At 37.7% G+C, this 22,135-nt stretch overlaps 1 protein-coding gene across 1 annotated transcript in view; it reads left to right on the top strand.

Moving 5' to 3' along the window:
- The window catches only part of KIF13A (kinesin family member 13A), a gene marked incomplete at its 5' end in the record, with an annotated part of 50,895 nt that overhangs the window by 408 nt on the left and 28,352 nt on the right, over positions 1–22,135 (top strand). The window contains 12 exons of the mRNA XM_009078345.1: positions 178–358; positions 1,361–1,448; positions 3,065–3,199; positions 3,747–3,859; positions 8,805–8,916; positions 9,315–9,527; positions 11,089–11,199; positions 11,641–11,784; positions 13,238–13,368; positions 15,142–15,228; positions 15,330–15,496; positions 21,023–21,233. Coding sequence (XP_009076593.1) covers positions 178–358; positions 1,361–1,448; positions 3,065–3,199; positions 3,747–3,859; positions 8,805–8,916; positions 9,315–9,527; positions 11,089–11,199; positions 11,641–11,784; positions 13,238–13,368; positions 15,142–15,228; positions 15,330–15,496; positions 21,023–21,233 — 1,693 coding nt within the window. The remainder of the gene's footprint in view (positions 1–177; positions 359–1,360; positions 1,449–3,064; positions 3,200–3,746; positions 3,860–8,804; positions 8,917–9,314; positions 9,528–11,088; positions 11,200–11,640; positions 11,785–13,237; positions 13,369–15,141; positions 15,229–15,329; positions 15,497–21,022; positions 21,234–22,135) is intronic.

Raw genomic sequence — 22,135 nt, forward strand, 5'->3', positions numbered from 1 at the left:
TCTTGTTTGCCTATGCCTTGTAGTCCAAAAAGGAAGCTATCTGTCTGGAATAGCATGTCATATTCTTCTGATACTTCTGGAGCAATAAAAAAAGAATAAAAACATGTGCTTCTTGAACCAATGAGTAGTTCAAAAATTACATTCTAAAACATTTTCTTTTCCTTTTCTTTCCTTTAGGTTCAGGAAAATCCTTTTCAATGATGGGCAATGCAGAGCAGCTGGGTCTGATCCCACGGCTCTGTTGTGCTTTATTTCAGAGAATCTCTGTGGAAGAAAATGAATCTCATACTTTTAAAGTCGAAGTGTCCTATATGGAAATCTACAATGAGAAAGTCAGAGATCTGCTTGACCCAAAAGGGTGAGTAGTTTCACTCTCCCCCACAGCCTTCCTTATTTTTGTCTGAAGCTGTAAAAGTAGAAATCAGTTTTGGAAGTCCCTGAGAAGGATTTTTCATAATGAGTGTTTATATGACTTCTTTAGAGAGGATTAGATACCAAACACCAGAAGGAAGAGAATTTCCATGCAAAGCTTGCATATGAAGCAGTAACTGCCATGGATCAATTTACACATTAGGAATACCATCCTAATACAAGCAAATTCTGTGTGAAGCAGTTTATCACCAGAAAGCAAGACTAAGTGCAAGTAAATTCTGAGTTATTTTTGCTATATGATCCAGACAGTATTTGGGTAATAATTTTCATCAACTGGAAGGAATTTGAAGCTTATTTACAACTTGTTCCTCATGATTAAGGTGTTGAATTTTTTTGAATGTGGAAGGGTAACACCTCAGAACACACGCAGGCATTCTTCTGTTTTGTTTGCATAGAAATACTAGGATCTCTGGCTTGGACATGTGTATACATCAGGTTGATTGGATTTTTTTTCAGTTGAGCATTGATATATGTGATATATATTTAGATTCTTGACCATAATCGCAATAGGTGAAGAGGTATGCAAGTTAGTTAAAAAGTAGATTTGAGACTTAATATGTGTCAATAAAGTGTGGAAAATGCAAGAACTGAATCTTTACCAAAATGCTGTGGGGAGGGTGTTAGGACTTTTAGTTTGCTTTTTTTCCTCAGCCAAATAAGTAATTTCAGGTTTTTTTCCAGCCACAAATACTGAGGTGGGAGGGTGCATTAAAAATAATCCACGTATAGAGAGTAAAACTGGTTAGATTGGTTTGAGTCTTTATTGCTTCTTTGAGTTACAAATTTTGGAATATGTTTTTCCTCCTATTGCAACTAAAAAAGACATAAATTGACTTTTGCTACATAAAAGATACTTACTTTGTACAGTAATTTTTGGATATCCATGATAATTAGTGGATGGTGCATTAAGTCTTACTTTATTCCGTAGAAGTCGGCAGTCCCTTAAGGTTCGAGAGCACAAAGTGTTGGGACCATATGTTGATGGCTTGTCTCAGCTGGCTGTTACAAACTTTGAGGTAAATCTAATCCAGTGACAAGTGTATAAATAACACTATATACACAAGCAGTAGGAATCTTGCAAGAGGTAAACTGGTGTCTATCCAGATATTTTGGTTCTCAAGTGATTATGGTCTCAGGCAATTACAAAGATCTTCTCTAATGCTTTGGGAGTATTTATTTCATGTAGAAGCACTGAATTTGCCTTTATGTTAGTTAAAAATGCAATAGTGGTATCTCATTATTTTGTAGTTTTCCATGCATATAGGTATACACCAAGAACACAATGTTTGCTTGACACAGAAAATGTGAGACTTCTAAAACAAGAGTAGTCTTCCAGCATGAATTCTTTTAATGTTATTGTTGAATAGAGCCTCTTACTTTATATAGGAGTGTGGCATGAGGACCTACAACATGGCTTACATAATTCATTTATATAGTAGTGTGGTATGTGGACCTACAACATGGCTTACATAATTCATAACTTGGATCACAACAGCATCTCAGCCCACTTGATTTGCCAAAAGACATTCAAATAAATCAGTATTGCAGAAGCCAATGAACTACTATAGCCACAATGGAAATAATTAAAGCAGTGCAGTTTTATGAAGTGCATAGGCCTTTCTTTTTATGAGGAAACTAGTGTGGTATGTGGACCTACAACATGGCTTACATAATTCATAACTTGGATCACAACAGCATCTCAGCCCACTTGATTTGCCAAAAGACATTCAAATAAATCAGTATTGCAGAAGCCAATGAACTACTATAGCCACAATGGAAATAATTAAAGCAGTGCAGTTTTATGAAGTGCATAGGCCTTTCTTTTTATGAGGAAACTGATTTGGAAATGTTTTTTAAAAATGTTTATTCTCTGTGTAGTATGATGTGGAACCCGTTTTGCTCTTTTATGAGGATTTTTATTTTTCTGAAGCTTCTGTGCATAAAAACTGCTTTTGCAGCTTCTGTGGTGGATTGTGTACTTTGGAAACACATCTTTGTTCAAATTTTAGTAAGTGTTCATGCATTTTGGCTGATGACTTCTGAAGCTGTGTTGGAAGGCTCAGCAAGTACATATATCAGACTTGGCATAGTTATCTGTGTTTTAGACATGTGGGAAGGTACAGGCTCAAGTGAGGTAACCTTCTGAGCCAATTAAGTGAAGATAGTATTAGTGCACTTCAGTAAAGAGATGCCCTGTGTTCACTTGTGTAAGTAGATCTGTGCTGGCCTGATTACTGGCATTAAACAATGTGATTTGTAGTGTGGATGTTGCCAGCCTGTTTCAGCAGCAGATAAGGAGAAGGTGCATTGGCTGTAGTTGCTGGGCTTTTAAGTGCAGCACTTAAAACAGAGATGTGATTTAACACATTCTGTGGACTTCCATACCCTTTGTACCAATACATCTCAATGTGCCAAAAAAATTCTTATGACTTCTACCTTCCCTGCTTCCTCTATCCCACGTGTACACACCCTTCCATCTAGATGGGGCGTGCCAAAAAAATTCTTACGACTTCTACCTTCCCTGCTTCCTCTCTCCCATGTGTACACACCCTTCCATCTAGATGGGGATTTTGTTCAGCAAGCACAACACTTGCTTTTATCTTAGCATCATTTTTTACTCTCTTTGCTCTAGGATATTGAGTCACTGATGTCGGAGGGAAACAAATCACGAACAGTTGCTGCAACCAACATGAATGAAGAAAGCAGCCGCTCTCATGCTGTATTCAATATTATAGTGACTCAGACACTTTATGACCTGCAGTCTGGTGTATGTATTTCTGTTGATTAATTTATGAAGTTGTGGTGGATTTTTCTGCTTCCGTTCTCTTCCTCATATATTATCTGTTTAGCTGTGTTTCAACCTTTGATGCCATGGGGTCTAGTAATCAAAACTGAGAGAACCCTGGAAGAGTGAGGAAGCACACCAGATAAAGTAAACAGTTGGGCCACTTTTTAAGATTATATTGCCACCATGAAAATTTCTTAAGTCTTAACTGTTGCTGAAGTTGATGCGTTTTAATGGGCTGCTCTACCAGTAAGGTTGTTGATGTTACCACACAACTGATTCTGGTTACTTAGTGCTTCAGGCCTTTACTATAAAATAGATGGGTGACTTTTAAAGTGCTGTAAAAACTCTGACAGTTCCTTCTTCTGTCATATACAAACTCTGACAGTTCCTTCTTCTGTCATATGTTGAATTTGATACTTTAACCCACATTATTGTGAAGAATGGTGTTATGGTGCCAGTGTCAGACATGTTAGTGCTTCTTGCCAGTGTTTCTTAGCCGTTGTTCTCCCATGTCCCATCTGTGCAGAATTCTGGAGAGAAGGTCAGCAAGGTCAGCCTGGTGGATTTGGCTGGGAGTGAGAGAGTGTCCAAAACTGGAGCTGCAGGAGAACGCCTGAAGGAAGGCAGCAACATAAACAAGTAAGACATTGGTGTATGCAGGTTACAAAGCCTAATCTCGAAGGACTCGGTGCTGTTTCCTTGGCCTCCTCTCTTGGTGTGCTTGTCACAAGTCAGCTCAAATGAGCTTCATTAAAAGCAGTTCAGTATGGCTTTCTCAGCTGCTCTCTGCTGAGCACCATGTGTTTCCTGACACTGGCATAGGAATCCTGATTCATACTTGACTCAGATGAGTGCTATATGAATTTTATCTGGAAAAAGTGACAGCACTGCTCTTTAATTAAGCATATACCTTTTGTGATTCATTTATACACCCTGTCCCCAGGCTCATGTGTTTGTCTCATCATCTGCGCAAGGAAGAATGCAAAGTTGCAGAGTTGAATGGCTTTGTTCCAACATGAGTTAAAATATGTAAGGGTATAATGCACAGTTTAACAAAATCAAATCAGAATGAAGCTGTGTTGGTTTAGCATTGCCTCGGGCATTTGTGCTCAAGCAATGACAAGTTTCAGAGCACTTTTTAAACTGTAATTACTGTGTTACTGTGCAAAAGCAAGAATTTAGCACACTATTACCTCTGTCTTAAATATACCAATTTTCTGGGGAAGAAAGAGTCTAACTGTTACATTAAAAGCTACTGCTTTTCAATTTAAATTGTTACAAAATGTTTTGGTATTTTAAGTTAACAATGATGGCACAAATTGTGTATGAACAGCATTTATAGTTACAGTGAGTTTGAACATGTTTGTTCTTTCTAGCTTAATTTCTGATCTACTTTGTGTTTAAGCCATCATATTGGTAACCACACCAGTGTAGTCCCTGTGAAATAAAATGATGTGGCTCTGTTTGCCTTATGGCAAATATTGTAACCTTACCACACAGGTTACTGCTCGAATTCAGATTGGTTTTACTAGAAACTCTATTTGTATTTTGCATGAACAAAGGTGAAATTAAATGTTTCTTTCTAACTCTTGGGAAAGACTTCAGATGCAAACTCTCCCAACAGCTATTAATAAATTGCATGTGTAGCTATAGATACAGAAAGACTTCCTTTTTTTTCTATTAGGATATTTATTCAGGGTTGAACTGTTATGGTTTCAGTGCAGTAGAGGAGAGTTGTTTTGCCCATTCCAAACCTCTTTGACAATATAAGACTTAAAAGCACCAAACTTTTATGTGAAAGGTATTTTAAAAAGAAAACTGCACAGCTGTATATTTTCCATTCAATTAAATTCTTAAATGGTATAAATCTGTATTACTTAGTCCATTTATTAAGCATTCTCTAGTTGAAATCTCTTTTGGAACTGACAGGCAAAGGAGAATTCTTAGTGCTGTGTTTGCTGTCTTCTGTTAGCTTCTTGCATTTGTGGCTTTAATGAAGTCTGACATTTTTAAGCCTCAGAATTGATGTACGTGTTTTATTAGACTAGTTCTTTGGGGAACACTGTGTGCAATTCTCTTTAGGGTGTGATGCACCTTACTTATCAGGGAAAGTCAGTAATATTTTCTGGGATGGTACAGTATACTAAAACCATATACCTTACTAGGTCAGCTCCTTTTCTTATTGCTTTGCTTTTATGGAAAAGCAGTAACGTATTCGTAGCACATGTTATGTTTAATGAGATAAAAAATGGAGCTGCTGGCAAGTAACTTTGCTGCCTGTGCTATGTTTTATTGCCTCGAAGTAGAATGTGGACATAATGTACCTGTTTGTTTACAAGGCAGGGAGAATTTACACTCAGCTGTGCATACGAAAGCTGAATAGTGTGACACTGAGCCAGTGTTTCTAGGTGTCCATTTGTTTCTGATGAAAACTGGCTAGAGCTGTGGTAGATGGCACCTTGGTCTCACAACTTATCCTGTTGAAAACTCTCTTTCCTGTCTTGTGGACAGCATGTTGCAGAGGGGAGGCAATGGATTGCTCCCACTTACAGAAACAATGGAGTGTTGTGTCAGCATCTTCATGAAGCTGTAATACAGATTACTTCTGTTTTTTCTCAGAGCTCATGCAGAGTTGCCTTGGTAAAGGAGGTTTTCAGGAGACTTGTCATACCTCATAGGAAGGTTTGATATGCTTGTTCTTCCCCAGGATGTGCTAGTTCCCATACCCAGTGTGGAAAAGGAGGTGCTTAACAACGCTTTGTGGTGTAGTCAAAGAATTTCTAGAACACAATAGTAGGAGGAAGCAGAATAAACAGTCAATTAGTGGCTACAAAAAAGTACTTTCTGTGAGCAGTCTGCAATTTTAACTCTGATGAGTAAAATCACAGCTGTTGTCATTTTAACTTGAGAACACAGAAAGAAGTCTTTAAGGTGTAGGCGGGGGAAGGAATGGGTTGGGACAGGTCTGGCTCCAAGCTGATTTGAGGGAGAATTTTGTATTCAGAGTTAACTAATAGAAAAGTGGATTCTGCTCATTGAAGAATTTGGTTGTAAGTTGTGCAGAAGTAGCTTGAATGGGTGTCATTTAGGGACAGAGTTGTTCCCCTGGGGCAAGGGAGCTCCACTTCCCTCCGGATGCCGCTGACTCAGGCCAGTGGTGGGAGTGTGCAAGCTTCCCACTGTCTGCTAGCAAGGACAGCCTGGTCATGTCTGAGGAATAGGCACAAGGAGAACAGAAAATGTGCAGAAATGGCACTTTCCTGTACTCTTGCATCATGTAAGTCCATTCTGCTGCATCTGAACTGTCCCAGTCTGCTGTGCACTGTGGGCTTAGGCCCTCTGGTTGATTCATTGTATAAGTAGCGTGAGATAGGATCAAAATAATGACAGATCTCTGATGCATCATTTAGCATGAAGCAGAGAGTCCTGTAATTACTTTGTTGGGCAGCCATTTCTTTTGCTACTTTCCTTAAAGTAGTAAGCTTTGTATTATGAAATCTCAAGCAGAGCACATAAATGATTCCAGTTTGCCTTTTATTGCAGATGTTAACAGTCTTAAAATAAGATGAACATTTACAAGGAGCAGTAATATTATCACATTTTTTGAATCCTGTGTTAATAAACTCTAGCTTGTAATTTCCTGATCATTAAAATGCAGTGCCTATAACTCAAATTGTTGTTACAGCCCTGTTGTGAAACAGTTTTCAATCATAGGCCTTGCTGAATCCCTGTTCTTCCTATTTGCCTCCTGACTGCCCATTTCTTCATCCTCCCTCAGGGTTTGGCTTTGGTTTTCACATTTCCCCTCATTTAAAGAGGAAAGGAGGAATCAGAGGAAAATAGTCCAGGGTGTTTTTTTAACTTTATGCTCCTTGAAGGTGGACTCCATTGGGAGTGTTCTGGTTGTGCTGGAGGAGGTTGCTATCCTACTGTTTGCTCTTGCATGTTTAGCATGCTGTCATCTCTGTGGAGACCAGAGGCTGGAGGCAAGAACCAATTCTCGTTTCCCCATCCTTCCCCCACAAGCTTTCAGAAGTTATTAGGCTTTTCTGCAGGTCATAAAACTGAAACTGTCTATTTTTGCTGTGAATTTTTTAGATGCAAATTGGAAAGTTATCCTCTAGACAAATCTGCAGAATAGAGTGCTCTCTTGGGAGGTCAGATTGCTTAGCCTTTCCTTAAATTTATATTTCTTTTAATTTTGCACTCAGGTCAATGCCACCTCTGTACCACTTTGTGCTATGTGGGACATCTTTTGTGACACATGTAATGGTTCTTGTTGCCTCACCCTTGGATATCTTCCTTGAAATATTCTTCTGTAACATTTCTGTCATTTTCTAAGTGTTATTTCTGAACCACTGTCAGTTTCTAACAGCATTAAAGCTCTGTTACAAATATTATGCAAATGCTGCCTATCAACCAAAATAGTATTGCTTCTTTGAAAGGAAAACACAAGAGGATGGAGGGGAACAGTACAATTAAGGATTTATTTGACTATCTAATTATGACACTGCAGAAGTTTTTTCCTTGATGTAGTTATAGAGAGTAGCTGGATATTTGAGCATGAGTATGACAGACCAGTACACTCTTGGGCTTCTGCAGTGTCTGCTTTAAAACCCTTTAGGCATCTGTTTAATGTTCTCAGGCTCCTCAACCGCTCATTTTCTGAAACATACTCACCCCAAGAGCCCTGATGTCACTTCAGATTTACACAGGGTTCTATAAGAATTGGATAATATAATGCACATATGCTTTGCATGGATTGCTAATACAGTTACCCCTGTTGATAGAAGTGGTACATGTACCAAAATGAATGAGTTAGCTATTTTCTTCACGATTCTAGAGCGTTGTTTGGGATGCGACTGTCTGCTAAGCAAGTTGGGTGGTTCTCTTTCATGCTTGTGCATCACTCTTGTAACTGGAAGATTGTTTGGTCTATACCCCTACAAGAAGGTAGTGAGGCTCAATTATAAGTCAACCCATTTGTCAAGGGGCCTTCTAGTCAGTCTCTCCTGATGAGCAGCCTTCCCTTGATGTGTGATGGCTGCCTGGTTACTGGGTCACTAGGCAGACTAGTTCTCCAGGGCTGTAGCTGGTTTGTTCTGAGGATGCCTCCTGATGGCTAGTGAATTGTTCAGTGCTGGTCTGTATTTGAGTCAGTGTTCTTAAAGCATTGTTCCTAGAGACAGGATTCTTGCTGCACTGCCAACACTGACTCGTAACAGTGTCCTGAGACAGTGTCCAAACAGAAAGGTTTTTATCCTCTGAGAAAAGGTAAATGTCTAACCAAAGGCAGTGATTCTCCATATACTGAAGCAGTCTATTTTACACTTCCCAAATTATTTTAAATATTTCAGCATTATCTCAGTCTTTCTAGAACATGGTCTTAGTGCCAAACGAGATGAAACATTGTAGATACCCATTTTTTAAATCTAAATATGTAACTTTAAATGAATACATTGCCTTGTTTGGAGCAGGGATGTTGTTGGATGTGAAGTTCTGCAGAGCAATCCCTTTTCCTGTGTTTTATTAAATCTACATTAAGAATTTGTGTTACAGCTGTTCCACTGTTTTGCATTTATAGATCACTTTCAACGCTGGGCTTGGTTATATCATCACTTGCTGACCAAGCAGCAGGGAAGGGGAAAAACAAGTTTGTGCCTTACAGAGACTCTGTACTCACTTGGCTTCTCAAGGTAATTAATATTTTATGCTCATCATGTTCACAAGATGTCAGATAATTAGTTTGTAGGATCATCATGGCATACCTCTGTGTACATGGACCTCTCATCTCTTTTTGAAGAAATGAGTGAAGGAACTCCCATAGCTAAAAGTTATTCCAAGTAAATATGGACAGCTAAGTGCGTCTTGTGTTAATTCTATGTAAAATCCTCTTTGACTGTTTTCAGTTGTAATGGAATCAAACCTGATAGAGGTGCCTGGAAATGTTTATGGAACCTACCAATTAGTTTATATCCAGAGTACCTTTCATTGCCTAAGTAGTAAGTTCTAAGTATTTCAAGTCTTTTTGTAAAGACATTGTATAGTCTCAGAACAATTTTTAACCCTCAAACTTTCTGTGACTGCACTACAGGACAACTTGGGAGGAAACAGCCAAACTGCCATGATAGCCACAATTAGTCCAGCAGCAGACAACTATGAAGAAACACTCTCTACTCTGAGATATGCAGACAGAGCCAAAAGGATAGTTAATCATGCTGTGGTGAATGAAGATCCAAATGCTAGAGTCATCAGAGAATTACGTGAAGAAGTTGAAAAACTGAAAGAACAGCTCTCACAAGCTGAGGTAGCATTATTCACACTACAATATAAACTGAGTTTCCCCTGTCAACCTCTGTCTGGAAGATTAGCTTTCTTAGAAAATGTGGAAAGGAAGTCTTGCACCTGTTCTGTTTTCTTTATTTCTTTTTTAAAATAATTAACCTTGTTTTCTGAAACCCACATAGTGTGCTTATTTTTATTAACTTTTAAATGAGGACAGCATTGTACTGATGCTGACTCTTGTCAGACCAGGCAATTCCTGAGGAACTTCTTGAGGTCAAGCAATAATTGATGCAGTACATGTAAGAGCTAGAGCACAACTTCATTGTGTAGACTTATTAGCAGAATTATTTTTTTTGCCTTGGTGGACTATATATGATGTCAAATGGAAAAATGTAAAATATCATAAATCTGGTATTGGACCACAATATATGTGGGACATTTCTCTCTGATATTTGTGAAAATCTATTAAAAAATTGTCAAAAATGCAACACTGAAAACCATCAACAGTTTGCTTCACCACCTTAATTAACATGGTAATTGATGCTTATCTTATACTTTTAAATGAAGAGTAAAGTATCAGGATTAGGATAGTTTGCTGGTGATATCTGGAGAAAGTAGGCACTTAGCAGCTAGGAAAATATTTTTGATCTTTTCAGACAAGACACTAATTACTGGTGAAAAAGAACAAAAGTGTGTCTGAAGGTAAATTTCTGTGGTGTTTAAATTTCATGTTCATTTAAGCAATAGTGTTCCTAGTATGAATGGTTCGTTATAGGCTGAAATGGAGAAATCTGCTTTAAGAAAAAGGAGCCATTCACTTTTTTAATAAGCAAAATTATGTTCTAATCCCTTATTTTAAATTGGAAAATATTATTATAGCATGTTGGTAATTATGTTGGCAGGCTGCAGCTGAACACAATCAGTAGGAACATGTCCAAAGTCTTAGTAATTATTTTTTTAAGTGTTTTCTCTTCCACCTTCTGTTAAAAAAACAGGTATATGGAGTTTTAGGCCAGCCTATTGAACTGTTACTTGGCACTGGATGTATTCAAGTTTCATGCTGTGAAATGAGAAGGCTGTGTTAGCTCCAGATCATGCCTTCCCTCAAAGGTGATCAACAGGGTCAGTCTGAAAACTTTAATGCAACTCTAGGAACACTTACAAACCCAAGATAGAATGGAAGGCTAAAAATGTCAAGAGGAATTTGTATTTGAAACTATGGTTGAAAGAAAGACTTTGCAGTTGAACTTCAGAGAGCTAAGACTTAAATTTTTTTAAATGCATGTATTTATACAGACACTGAAGTTTGAGTGACCGGTTCCAAAGATTTTTGCTCATTCCATTAGCCTCTGGAGCTATTTCCATCTCCAGCTATTTCAGATCTGGTCCCATTATAGGTTGTTTCTGTCCTCTTCCTTCACAAGTGACCTGTTTCTCATCTTCTACCATGAAAAACCTGGGGATATAGTAGAAATCTACACTTGTTGCATTTGATGTTATGCTGCTGTGTTCAGTTTCCTTGTGCAAGCAGATGTTGCAGTGGGAAGAGTAGCTGAGGGGTTTTGCTAATTTCTGTCTTTTAGGCCATGAAGGCACCAGAACTGAAGGAAAAATTGGAAGAATCTGAAAAACTAATAAAAGAACTAACAGTCACCTGGGAAGAAAAGCTGAGGAAAACAGAAGAAATTGCACAGGTATTTCAGACATTTTGAGCAGGAAAGCTGGATACTCATATAGTGCAAGTCAGCTGAATTTCATGAGCTTTAGAGGACTGTGCTGTTTTCCCCACCAGCTATTTCAAGTTCCTCTGAATTTTTGTCTTTTCACCTTGTTTCTGATTTTGAAGTGGATTTTTTTGTTTGTTGGGTTTTGGTTTTTTAAGTCTAAATTTCATTAGAATAAATCTGGCTGTGTCATGGTATCAGTGATAAAAGCTAATATTTGATTTTAAAATAAAGCATCAAACTATGTTTAGGCAGCTTATTTATTTATAAGATTAGTGGGATCTTGGATGTGTTTCTCTTGAAGGAACTAAGAAAGGTGCATACTCAGCATGTGCATCTTCAGCTTTACTTGCTCTGTACCTGTCTCTCCATATTGCAGCAGGCAAGATTAACCTATTTTTGTGCTTGCAGGAGAGGCAAAGACAGCTGGAAAGCATGGGAATTTCCCTGGAGTCTTCAGGTATCAAGGTTGGGGATGACAAATGTTATCTGGTGAACCTGAATGCTGACCCTGCACTCAATGAGCTTTTGGTTTACTATTTAGGGATGACAAGTGTTATCTGGTGAACCTGAATGCTGATCCTGCGCTCAATGAGCTTTTGGTTTACTATTTAAAGGTAAGAATGTGAAAAGGGTGTTTACACAGAATGAAAGGACACTCAGTTTGAATTTCTGGCTCAATTTGTTACTCAGAGTGTATGTAGATTTTTAAGACTAGTCGCAGCAAAATAGGATAGGCCTCCTCCTACTGTTGTGTTATCTGGTGAACCTGAATGCTGATCCTGCGCTCAATGAGCTTTTGGTTTACTATTTAAAGGTAAGAATGTGAAAAGGGTGTTTACACAGAATGAAAGGACACTCAGTTTGAATTTCTGGCTCAATTTGTTACTCAGAGTGTATGTAGATTTTTAAGACTAGTCGCAGCAAAATAGGATAGGCCTCCTCCTACTGTTCAGGCTTTTGTTCTCCCTTTGCAGTTCAGCTTCACTGTTTTCCTAACTGATCTTCTGATTGCCAGCAGTGGGAGAAGTGTGCAGTTTGTGCCAGTGTTGGGGTCAGTTCTAACTTTTCCAGACAGAATGGGCATAGAATTGCCATCTGGCCTGAACTTGAAGCAAGAGCCTCATGTTAGATGCTTCTTTTTGACAGGGAGTTGAGGATTGCTTTGAATATTCAGTGAGCTAATCATAAAGACGTGATGTTTAGTAGTAATCAGTAAGGGTTAAACAGTCTTCAGAGACAGAAAATCTTATGAGAAAGGGGGTTAAAAATGTGCTGTTAAAAATTTACAGAAATATATTTTCCTAGTATCATGAGCTTTCATACCATATTCTGTTTAGCACAGTCTCATGCCAGAGTGAAGTAGTGTCAAATACAAACATAACAAGTTTACAAGGAAATGTGAGCTTCTTGTCAATAATATATGAAATACTATCCTGTCTATTTTTATAGCTACCTTTCTGCTTTAATGTCTGAGACAGTGCTTCTGTATTTGAATAGTAGCAAATAGAGCATGATTTCTCAACACCAACAAAATTAACTATTTCAGCAGTATATAAAATATGCTCTGAAATTATGTAGAGAATAGTATGTTTAGTTGAGTTGCTGTGTAGCTGTTTTCTGAAAAGCAGACAATTCTGCACCTTATTTTATTATCCATGCTGTCCTCTTAAATATACCTATATGACATGACTGGTTTTCTTCATTATTTTTGCAGTTACTGCTTCTATGCAGGCATAGTGTGAGAATATTTTTAAATCAGAATATGTGTGTCAACTGCTTTATTTTGCTGTATCTAAAACTGTAAGAAGATGAAGTGCAGAGCAGAACAACAGCTTGTGTGTGACAGTTAGATTCTTCAGATCTGCTGTGTCACTTTTTCTGCTCTACAGAAGTGCTTAGCAAAGGAAAGCAGCAGACTGTGCAGTCTCAGTGCTTTAGCTAATATTTTCTTAGTTATACCAGCAGTGGTAATTTGCTTGTCTCTTAGTAACAGCTTATTTTCTAGGATCACACAAGAGTTGGTGCAGATACCTCTCAAGATATACAGCTCTTTGGTATAGGAATCCAACCAGAACACTGTGAGATTGATATTGCTTTGGATGGAGAAGTTACACTCACACCAAAAGAAAATGCAAGGTAAGCAAGATCAGCAGCAGTTTCCATTGAGGTGTTTGCTTCTCTTTGCCAGAAGATAACTTTCATGCATTTTTATTTTACATAGACAAAAGTATCTTACAGTCTGACCAGTATGTAGCTTCAATAGAGTTGACTTAAACAGATACTTAGAAGTGAAATTCAGTGATGAAAACTAAGATTTCCCCACACACATACACGCCCACCCACCCACTCTACAGTGCGACAGGCTATCAGTGGTTTGACTCAGAATAAACCATCCTAAGGGGATGTTTGGTAGAAGTGAGGGACCATTGCTTGGCTGTATCTTGGGTGGTAACAAAATCACTGAGATGCTGCTGGCTATCCTGACCTGCGTGACAGCGTAGTAGGCTGTGTCTTGTTGGGGAAGGATAAATTGTGCCTAGTTCCTGTTGTAAAGCTCAATATTTTGTGAGTAAAATGTGTTTTAAAGATTTGAATTATTTTCTAAATCTCTAACTACTGTTGTGTCTAGTTAATATGTAGTGTGGAGTCACATTTCACGTTTTTTTTTTTACTTCTGTGCTTTAATTACTTTTCATTCAGGGGGCACTGTGGCTTCTTGGGTGGAATAGTATGTGTCTTTGTCACTTCAGCTCCAATGATGTTTGATAAGCAGTACCTTTGTCATCGTTAATAGTCATGCTGCTTGTCTGAAATTTGGGTATCTAAATGATGTGCAGATTATTATCGCAATGAGAAACCAAAGTTTGAAAGACACCTTTTAAAAAAATCCGATCTCTTTCTTTCTGTCTTTAGTCTCTTTCATTCTGCCTTTAGTAAAACACATTTGTATTTTACTTCTGCAGCCCACAGCACAAAATTTCAAACAGATGGGATTAAGACTCGCAGTGATAGTGTTACCTCACTGGAAATCAGTCATTTTGACTGGCAAGAACAAAGGCACATGGTGGTGCAAAAAACCATATTTTATTTTACTCATACCTGATCCACAATGTTTAAGTAACTATTCTTAAGGTATTAATGTCAACAGAAAGCTCATTGCCAGAATTTCATTGAAAAAAGCTACATAAAAATCTCAGTTAAAATGAAATGCCTACATGTTTGTGTTGACTGACTTGAGACAGCTGAAATGAGAACACTGCATCTGAAAAGGCTTTTTTCATTTTACTTAAGTTTTTTTCCCTTTCAAATGCTCTGCTTTGTGACTCACATATGCAAAAGTTCAACAGCTCAATTTTTCCTGTTTTGTGATTCAAACTTAAATACAAAGAAACCTACAAAGAAATATAGCAGTGTACCAGATGTTCACAAAAATAGACCCATGTTAATAATAGAGACTCCATTTGCTGAAAGAATGAAACTTGGATCTGAGAATCTTTTCTTATGCTTGAATGCCAAATATGTTAACAGCATGTTTTACAACCCTGTGTTGACTAAGTTATATGTTGGAGAGCTTTATCAGTAGGATTTGCATGCATTCAAGTTTACAGACTGTTTATAAGAAACAGGCAGTGAGCCAGTTTACAAAATGGCATTTAAAGAAAACTTTGCAATCAAAAGCAATCTTGTTTGTATGTTTACTGAAGAGTTGTGCCAGCCAAAACTAAAGGTGCTTTGTATTTAATTCCGACAGTAGAAATCAGACTAGTAATTTTCCCATTGATCCTTTAATGAGAACCTGGCAGATTTGTGCATCTTGTGATACAAATGACTGTCTGTAGGTGGGACTAACAGTAGCTCTTCAATCTTTTGTATTTAGGATTTCACTGAAGTTGTGTTTTCTTCTTTCAGATCCTGTGTAAATGGTACACTGGTATGTTCTGTCACTCAGTTATGGCATGGAGATAGAATATTATGGGGAAACAACCACTTCTTTAGGTAATAGTTGATATTTACATTCCAGCCTCTTTACAGTCAGCCTATTTCTTTTTCCTTCCACTGTTCCACATAAACTTTTTTATAAATTGAATTTTACACAGAATCAATTTACCAAAGAGGAAACGTCGAGATTGGCTGAAAGACCTTGAGAAAGAAACTTCGTTAGGGGAGCATGATCTGGATGCAGCTAGTGAAGCTTCTTCAGAACCAGACTACAACTACGAGTTTGCACAAATGGAAGTTATTATGAAAACACTGAATAGTAATGGTAAGGTCAGATAAAAGTCTTCATTTGGATTGTGTTAACAAATTCAGCATGGAACTCAATTTCCAGATTAAAGTCTTCATTTGGATTGTCTTAACAAATTCAGCATGGAACTCAATTTCTGGGTAAAACAAGTGCTATACTTGTTCCGGGGGCCTTTGGAGCATGGAACAAGGTCTCAGGATAAGACATTTTACATAAACCATGTTAGGTGTGTGCATGTATATAAATTAAGCATACATATATATATATATAAAAGAATATGTGCTCCTGAGTATAAATACACGTGCACAAATTAGTAGTTGGTTTGTACCCTTACACACAATTCTGTCTGTACCTCTGCTCTCCTTTATAGTGCAGCTGAGTTGTAATCACATACCTGTCAAATCATCATCCAAGCCTTATTGAGCTCTTGGTTTTGCAAGTTATTGCAGCAAAAGGCTGCACCAGATACAGCTCAGTTAGTTTCAGCCTTTCTTTTGTATCAAATGTTACCAACACCATTTTAACCTTAGTTGAAAAAAACACTGAAAAAAACCCAGTGAGATGTCAGCTAGCATGGTTTGTAGGGCTTCATCACTCTCAATATTTCATTTCATCTTTGTTAAAACAAATTGTGGTGCTTTTTGGGGACAACACAATAAAACAGAGTATATATAAAACAATATATTTTTTTCATGATTTCCAGAAGGCAAGTCATACATCATCTGATACAATGCAGCATGAAGAAATGCTAGAAAACTTGGTAGTCAGCTAGCATGGTTTGTAGGGCTTCATCACTCTCAATATTTCATTTCATCTTTGTTAAAACAAATTGTGGTGCTTTTTGGGGACAACACAATAAAACAGAGTATATATAAAACAATATATTTTTTTCATGATTTCCAGAAGGCAAGTCATACATCATCTGATACAATGCAGCATGAAGAAATGCTAGAAAACTTGGTACTGTATGCTATACATCATACATCATCTGATACAATACAACATGAAGAAATGCTAGAAAACTTGGTAAACTACTGTATGCTTTGTACAGGCATTTTAATACTCAGAATTTGAGAGGCAAATACCTTGGGTTTTGGTCACTGACCAAGAAGACACTGTAGATAGTGTTTCATTGTTTTCTGTTTTCCTTTCTCCCTATCTTCACAGAATTTCCCTTGTTTGCTGCAGTTTACTTGTTGAAGTACAATATTTACTTTTTCTTTGTCTCCTCTTATTCTTTAGCTTTGTTTTGCTGCTGAGTACAACATGATGGTTTCATATGCTCAATGTTGTAGCAATAGTTTGCAGGATTTTTACGGTTTTATTTTAAATGGGATGGCTTGTGTGAGTGAGTTACAGGGTCAGGTCACTTAAATTGATGTGAAATTGCTATTTGATAACAGAGATATTTTCATTATGGTTCACTCATACCAGGAGACGAATTTCAGATGAATCTGCCATCCTGGTGGTCTTCAGGGTTGTCATCCCTCGTGAAGATTCTGTTGCCTGTTTTAAGGCCTCAAACCATCCCATATCTGTGCCAAAACTGGGACAAAGGTTTTGAACTTGATTGGCTCGTGCATGAGGCTGCTGGAGAAGTCTGAAAGCTTTAATTGATGCTTGATCTGCTCGCTACTAACCAGGGATTTGACTGAATTGTAGCAGTCTACAATGAATCAGTGTTCAGAAGTCTGATTAATTGATGCTTGATCTGCTTGCTACTAACCAGGGATTTGACTGAACTGTAGCAGTCTACAATGAATCAGTGTTCTTTGAACAGGGGGTCACATTTTTTGGTTTTCATGTGTTATTATCTAGCTGATTGAAACAATTCTTCACAATATTCCAAGTGTCCTTACATTTTAGTTCAGTAGGCTTTTCTGACTGTGGTCCAATTAATTGATGCTTGATCTGCTTGCTACTAACCAGGGATTTGACTGAACTGTAGCAGTCTACAATGAATCAGTGTTCTTTGAACAGGGGGTCACATTTTTTGGTTTTCATGTGTTATTATCTAGCTGATTGAAACAATTCTTCACAATATTCCAAGTGTCCTTACATTTTAGTTCAGTAGGCTTTTCTGACTGTGGTCCAGGCCAGTTCTGGTCTTGGTCTGTTGCTTTCTTGCTCAAGAACAGTACAGACATTGCTGTTCTGTTAAAGCTCTGTCCTCCCTAATGCACAGTAAATGTTTCAGTCTTATATGTTGCACAGTTTCAGAGGTGTCATATCCCAGTTACTCTGCTTCTGCTGCTTACTCCCACATAGGTGTTGCTTACCTAACTTGGAGTGGTAAATGATAATAAAACGCTGACAGAACAAGTGACTGTGAGGATTATAGCCTAGTCCTTTGATTTGAAGTTAGATAGTGCTGCTAGCTTCTGCTTTTCTAAATCGTATAGCTAAAATACCTTTTTTTTTCTGACAGGCTTTGAGTTTATTGTGTAAGAAGTAGAGCAGCTTTCTTACAGTACCATTTATTTATTCTTCCTTAGGTGAGGAAGAAGAAATAACAAAATAACTGAAAGCAGTTAATTCTATTATCCATATTTGCTGGAGAAACCCTAAGGGGGGAATAAAGGGGCATTTTAAAAATTTGATTAGATAATTATTTTGTAGGCATGTATGTATAGATATAGCCCAAAGCAAGAGGGCTTGGTTTTTCTTTGTTTTGTTTTTTTGGTTTGTTTTTTTTCCCCCCTTGATCTGTTTGAGAACTGTAGCCCTCTTTAAATAAATAGCTGTGCTTCTCCAGGGGGCAAACACGTTTGTTTTTATGGCATGTAACCAGTACAACAGTGTAACTGACTCCATCCTGCTCCAAAGAACCTCTGAGGAAAATGTGTAACTTTGAAAACAGCTGTAAAGAAAACATCAGATTCTTTCCTTCCTTCAGCATGTTAACTTTCTTTGTGGGATTCTGTCAGATCAGCTTTGTACTGGCAATTTTTGATGCTGGTCAAACACAAAATGCATCAAAGAAGTTTACTTTATTCTTGTATACTGTGCAGTGGTTAAATAAACAGTGTGATTAGGTTAGGCAGCTTCTCATTTGAGCAAACAAAACTTGTTACAGCTCAGGGAGAGGATTTTGCTGAAACTTAGCAAAGCAGCCTGTGTCATAACCCTCTTCTAGCTTGCTTTTACATGAAATCCTAAGGAATTCAGCTTTGTTGTTACTGGATTAGCAGACTCCAGACGTGAACTAAGTGAGATTGTAGCAAGGTAATAAATCGTGTTCATTCTATGAAGAAAATACATCCTTATGGTTCAGTGTTAGTATTCTGTGATTTTGCAGAGGATTAGCTGCATATGAATGTTTGTTTTTTAGGGTCATTGAACTCTTGTCACATAAATATGTAAAGGATTGGGACTTGGGACTTTTAACACTGTATGGAATTTGGTAGGCACTGAGTAGAATCTTCCTTCATTTCTTTGACTTTGCATGAGGACTCCAAAATTGTGGAACATGATGTTTAAATTTAACTTAAACACTACTGTAGTTCTTTTGAATTGTGAAAAACTATATTTCTTCACATTCTACCTAGGTAGTTAATATTTGACACCATGTTTTGCTTTTCCCTATGACAGGTGTAGGGTTTTCTGTATAAACTCTTTAAAAAGTTAGAGTTTTCTAGAAGTGTGAATTTATCTTCTGCATTACAAAACATGCATAACCCACCTTTTCTTTATTTATTTTTTTCCCAAGCAGCAGAGGATTATGTTGAAATTGGGAAGTTTAAGACTAGGTTCTTGCAAGTATTGTTGTTCCAAGTATTTTTCATGGTATGATTTTCTCCTGTGGTGCTTGTGATCCTGTAAGTCTAGGTGGTTGAAAATACAATTTTATTAGGGAAATCTGCTGCTTGAACTCATTGTTGTTCTTTGAGCAGTTTAGGAAAGTCTCATCTTAATGAGTCAGCCTTAGCTTCATTTCCTGTGTTTGCAAACACAATAGAGGGCTTTTAATTTCTTCCATGTCCCTTCTCTATCTTCTGCATAATACCTGATTCTCAAACGTTTTTAAACATAGCTAAAACCGTTTGGGGGATTATGCAGTAAAACCTATGCACAAAGGTAATTCTGGCATTGTCTGGAGTACTTAGGAGGATAACGGTGATGCAGATCAACATTAATAACTTGGTTTATAGTCCTGAGTATTAGAACTTGGTTCAGTCAGGGTTTTTTGTTGTACTGTCTGTTTAAAAGCTAATAATAGCTAACTGTCTTTCTGAGAATGTCATGTACTAAAAAAATAATATTTCTAGTTATTTTAAGACACTTTCATGCATCACTGGTTTGCTATTTGGTTGCTATTTGTACTGACTGATTTTTAACTTTGTGCTTTGTAATGACCATTGTGGTAGTATTTTATGATGCCTTTGTGTGAAGCCAGTGATTTCTTCCATGGCTGAGGCTATGGCCATAGGAGTAACTTGCAGAAGTGCTTGCAAGAAGTGAAAGCAAAATGGTTCATGCTAAATCACACAGACATGTTGTTTTGGTTTGTGTGCTTTTTTGAGCAACATACCTCTAGTTCCAAATTGGGCAGTGTATTTAAATATAGGTTATTTTTTTCTCCTTCCTTAGTGCCAGACTTACATCCTTAAAAGTTATAGCTGCTCGCTCTTTTTGTTTTCTTTTGTTTTGTTTTAATATATTGATGAAATGGAAGAGATATCATAAACAGTTATTTTATAGCTGAAGTTCTTTGCATTTGAAAATCCTAGCATGTCCTAGAGCTGCAGTATTGCTTCTCCACCACTTCAGCTTTGGAACTCCTCTCCCTTCCTCTTGTGGTATACAGAATCAGCAGTCTGTTAAGTGGTTTGTTGCCACTCAGTCATGTACATTGGTCCTCTTGCAAGCCACCTTTTTTCTGCATTTGAGTTTTCAGATATGTATACATGAAGCAGATGTACATATATGTATATGTGTGTGTATTAAAAAATATATATCTGCACTGGTTGATACTGAGCTGAAATGTGGTTTGTAAAGCTGAGAGCAGAAGTCCCCTCTGGGCTGTACTTTGTCTGCTTCAGTGCTGTGCAGCACATTAGTGCAGTGCGATGCGTGACCAGCCAGACAATGTTTGTCTCAGTTTTCATCTGCAGCTCTCAATGTGTTTCATTCTCTGCCAAAATGGAGAAAGTAAATTCCTTTTTACTTCCTTAAGTTGTTTCCTTCTCTGGTTAACATCATCTTCCCTCGTGTTTTACTTTGTTTTCTTATTAACTTGTTTCCTTTTCCTTCTATTATTTTTTTCCTACTGGGATTCTGGAATGCATTATAACTTCACAACACTCTTTTAAGTGAGGGACTTAACCATTGTTTTAGCCTCTTTGCATGCCATTTGGTCTTTTTTTATTTCTTGTTTGGCTTTATCTATTTAATGCAATTTTTATTATTTTGGCCATCTTGTGTTTGCAAAGACTCTGGGCTATGTTGATTGCTGTTACCAGCTAAATGACGAGTGCTCTGTAACACTGAAATGCCATTTTCTCACATTTCTGGATTTTTTTATCCTTTTTTCCTTCCCTTTAGACCCAGTACAAAATGTGGTCCAGATCTTGGAGAAGCAGTACCTGGAAGAGAAGCGCAGTGCTCTTGAGGAGCAGCGGCTGATGTACGAACGTGAGTTAGAGCTGCTGAGGCAGCAGCTCTCTCCAGAACGACAGCACCAGCATGGCAGTGACAGACTCTCCTACACTGCTCAGACTGCACAGCAGAAGGTGAATCTCTGGACAGAAGAGAGGTGAGAATACTGGACTTAAAACAAAGGAATTAGTAAGAATTACAAAGGGGGAAAGATGGAGCTTGAACCTTCTGTCACAAACTGATAGTACTTTTTGTGGAGTTGATGTGCAGTACAAGATCTGCATCCACCAAAGTGTTAGCATTTCATTTAGGGCAAAGTTCTGATGTGTAACGTGTAACAAAACGTAACTCACAAAAGACATAAAAATTTAGCTTTTATTGATCAGTATTATAGGTTGGGGTTTTGTGGTGGGTTTTGGTGTTTTATTTTTTTGTTTGTGTTTTTTGTGAGGTTTTTTGTTGGTGGTTTTGCTTTTAACTAGAAAAGTGGTTATGAAATGTTCGGTTTAGCAATTTCTGGTTTAGTTCTGGAAAGAAGGGAAAGGATAGTGCAGAAAGGTAAATTTGTCAACTAAGACTAAGGAGTCCAGGAAGGAGAATTGTGTGTTGAGAGTATACAGTGAGGATATGTTATTTTGCAATCTAAAAATCATATGGGAATCCATGTATGTTGCATGTATGTGTTTCTCGAAGTAAGCCCAACTTTATAAAAGAATTGCTGTGTTTTTGAGAACTGCAGAGTAGTCAAGTGGAGTATGTTTGAACTGTTTAGGAACTAAAAGGCTTGCCATGAGTGAACTGTTTAGGAACTAAAAGGCTTGCCATGAGTGTAGCATGGCACCTGAATGCAGCCTTGGTGAAAGATTGACATGAGATTTGTAAGGAGAGTTAAAAAAGCAGAGTAGGAAGATGTGAGCAGGGTGTTTGCATTTTGGCAGTGAGAGAAGTTTGCTCATGGTATCATTCAGGAGAGAAGGATGGAGAGAAGTTCTAGGGGCAGGAGCCAAGATGATTTAAGTTTTCTGCACACAAATAATTTATCTCTCATGGGCTAATTCA

The sequence above is a fragment of the Acanthisitta chloris genome, unplaced genomic scaffold (genome assembly GCF_000695815.1).
Source record: "Acanthisitta chloris isolate BGI_N310 unplaced genomic scaffold, ASM69581v1 scaffold9907, whole genome shotgun sequence".
In the NCBI taxonomy this organism is placed as follows: domain Eukaryota; kingdom Metazoa; phylum Chordata; class Aves; order Passeriformes; family Acanthisittidae; genus Acanthisitta; species Acanthisitta chloris.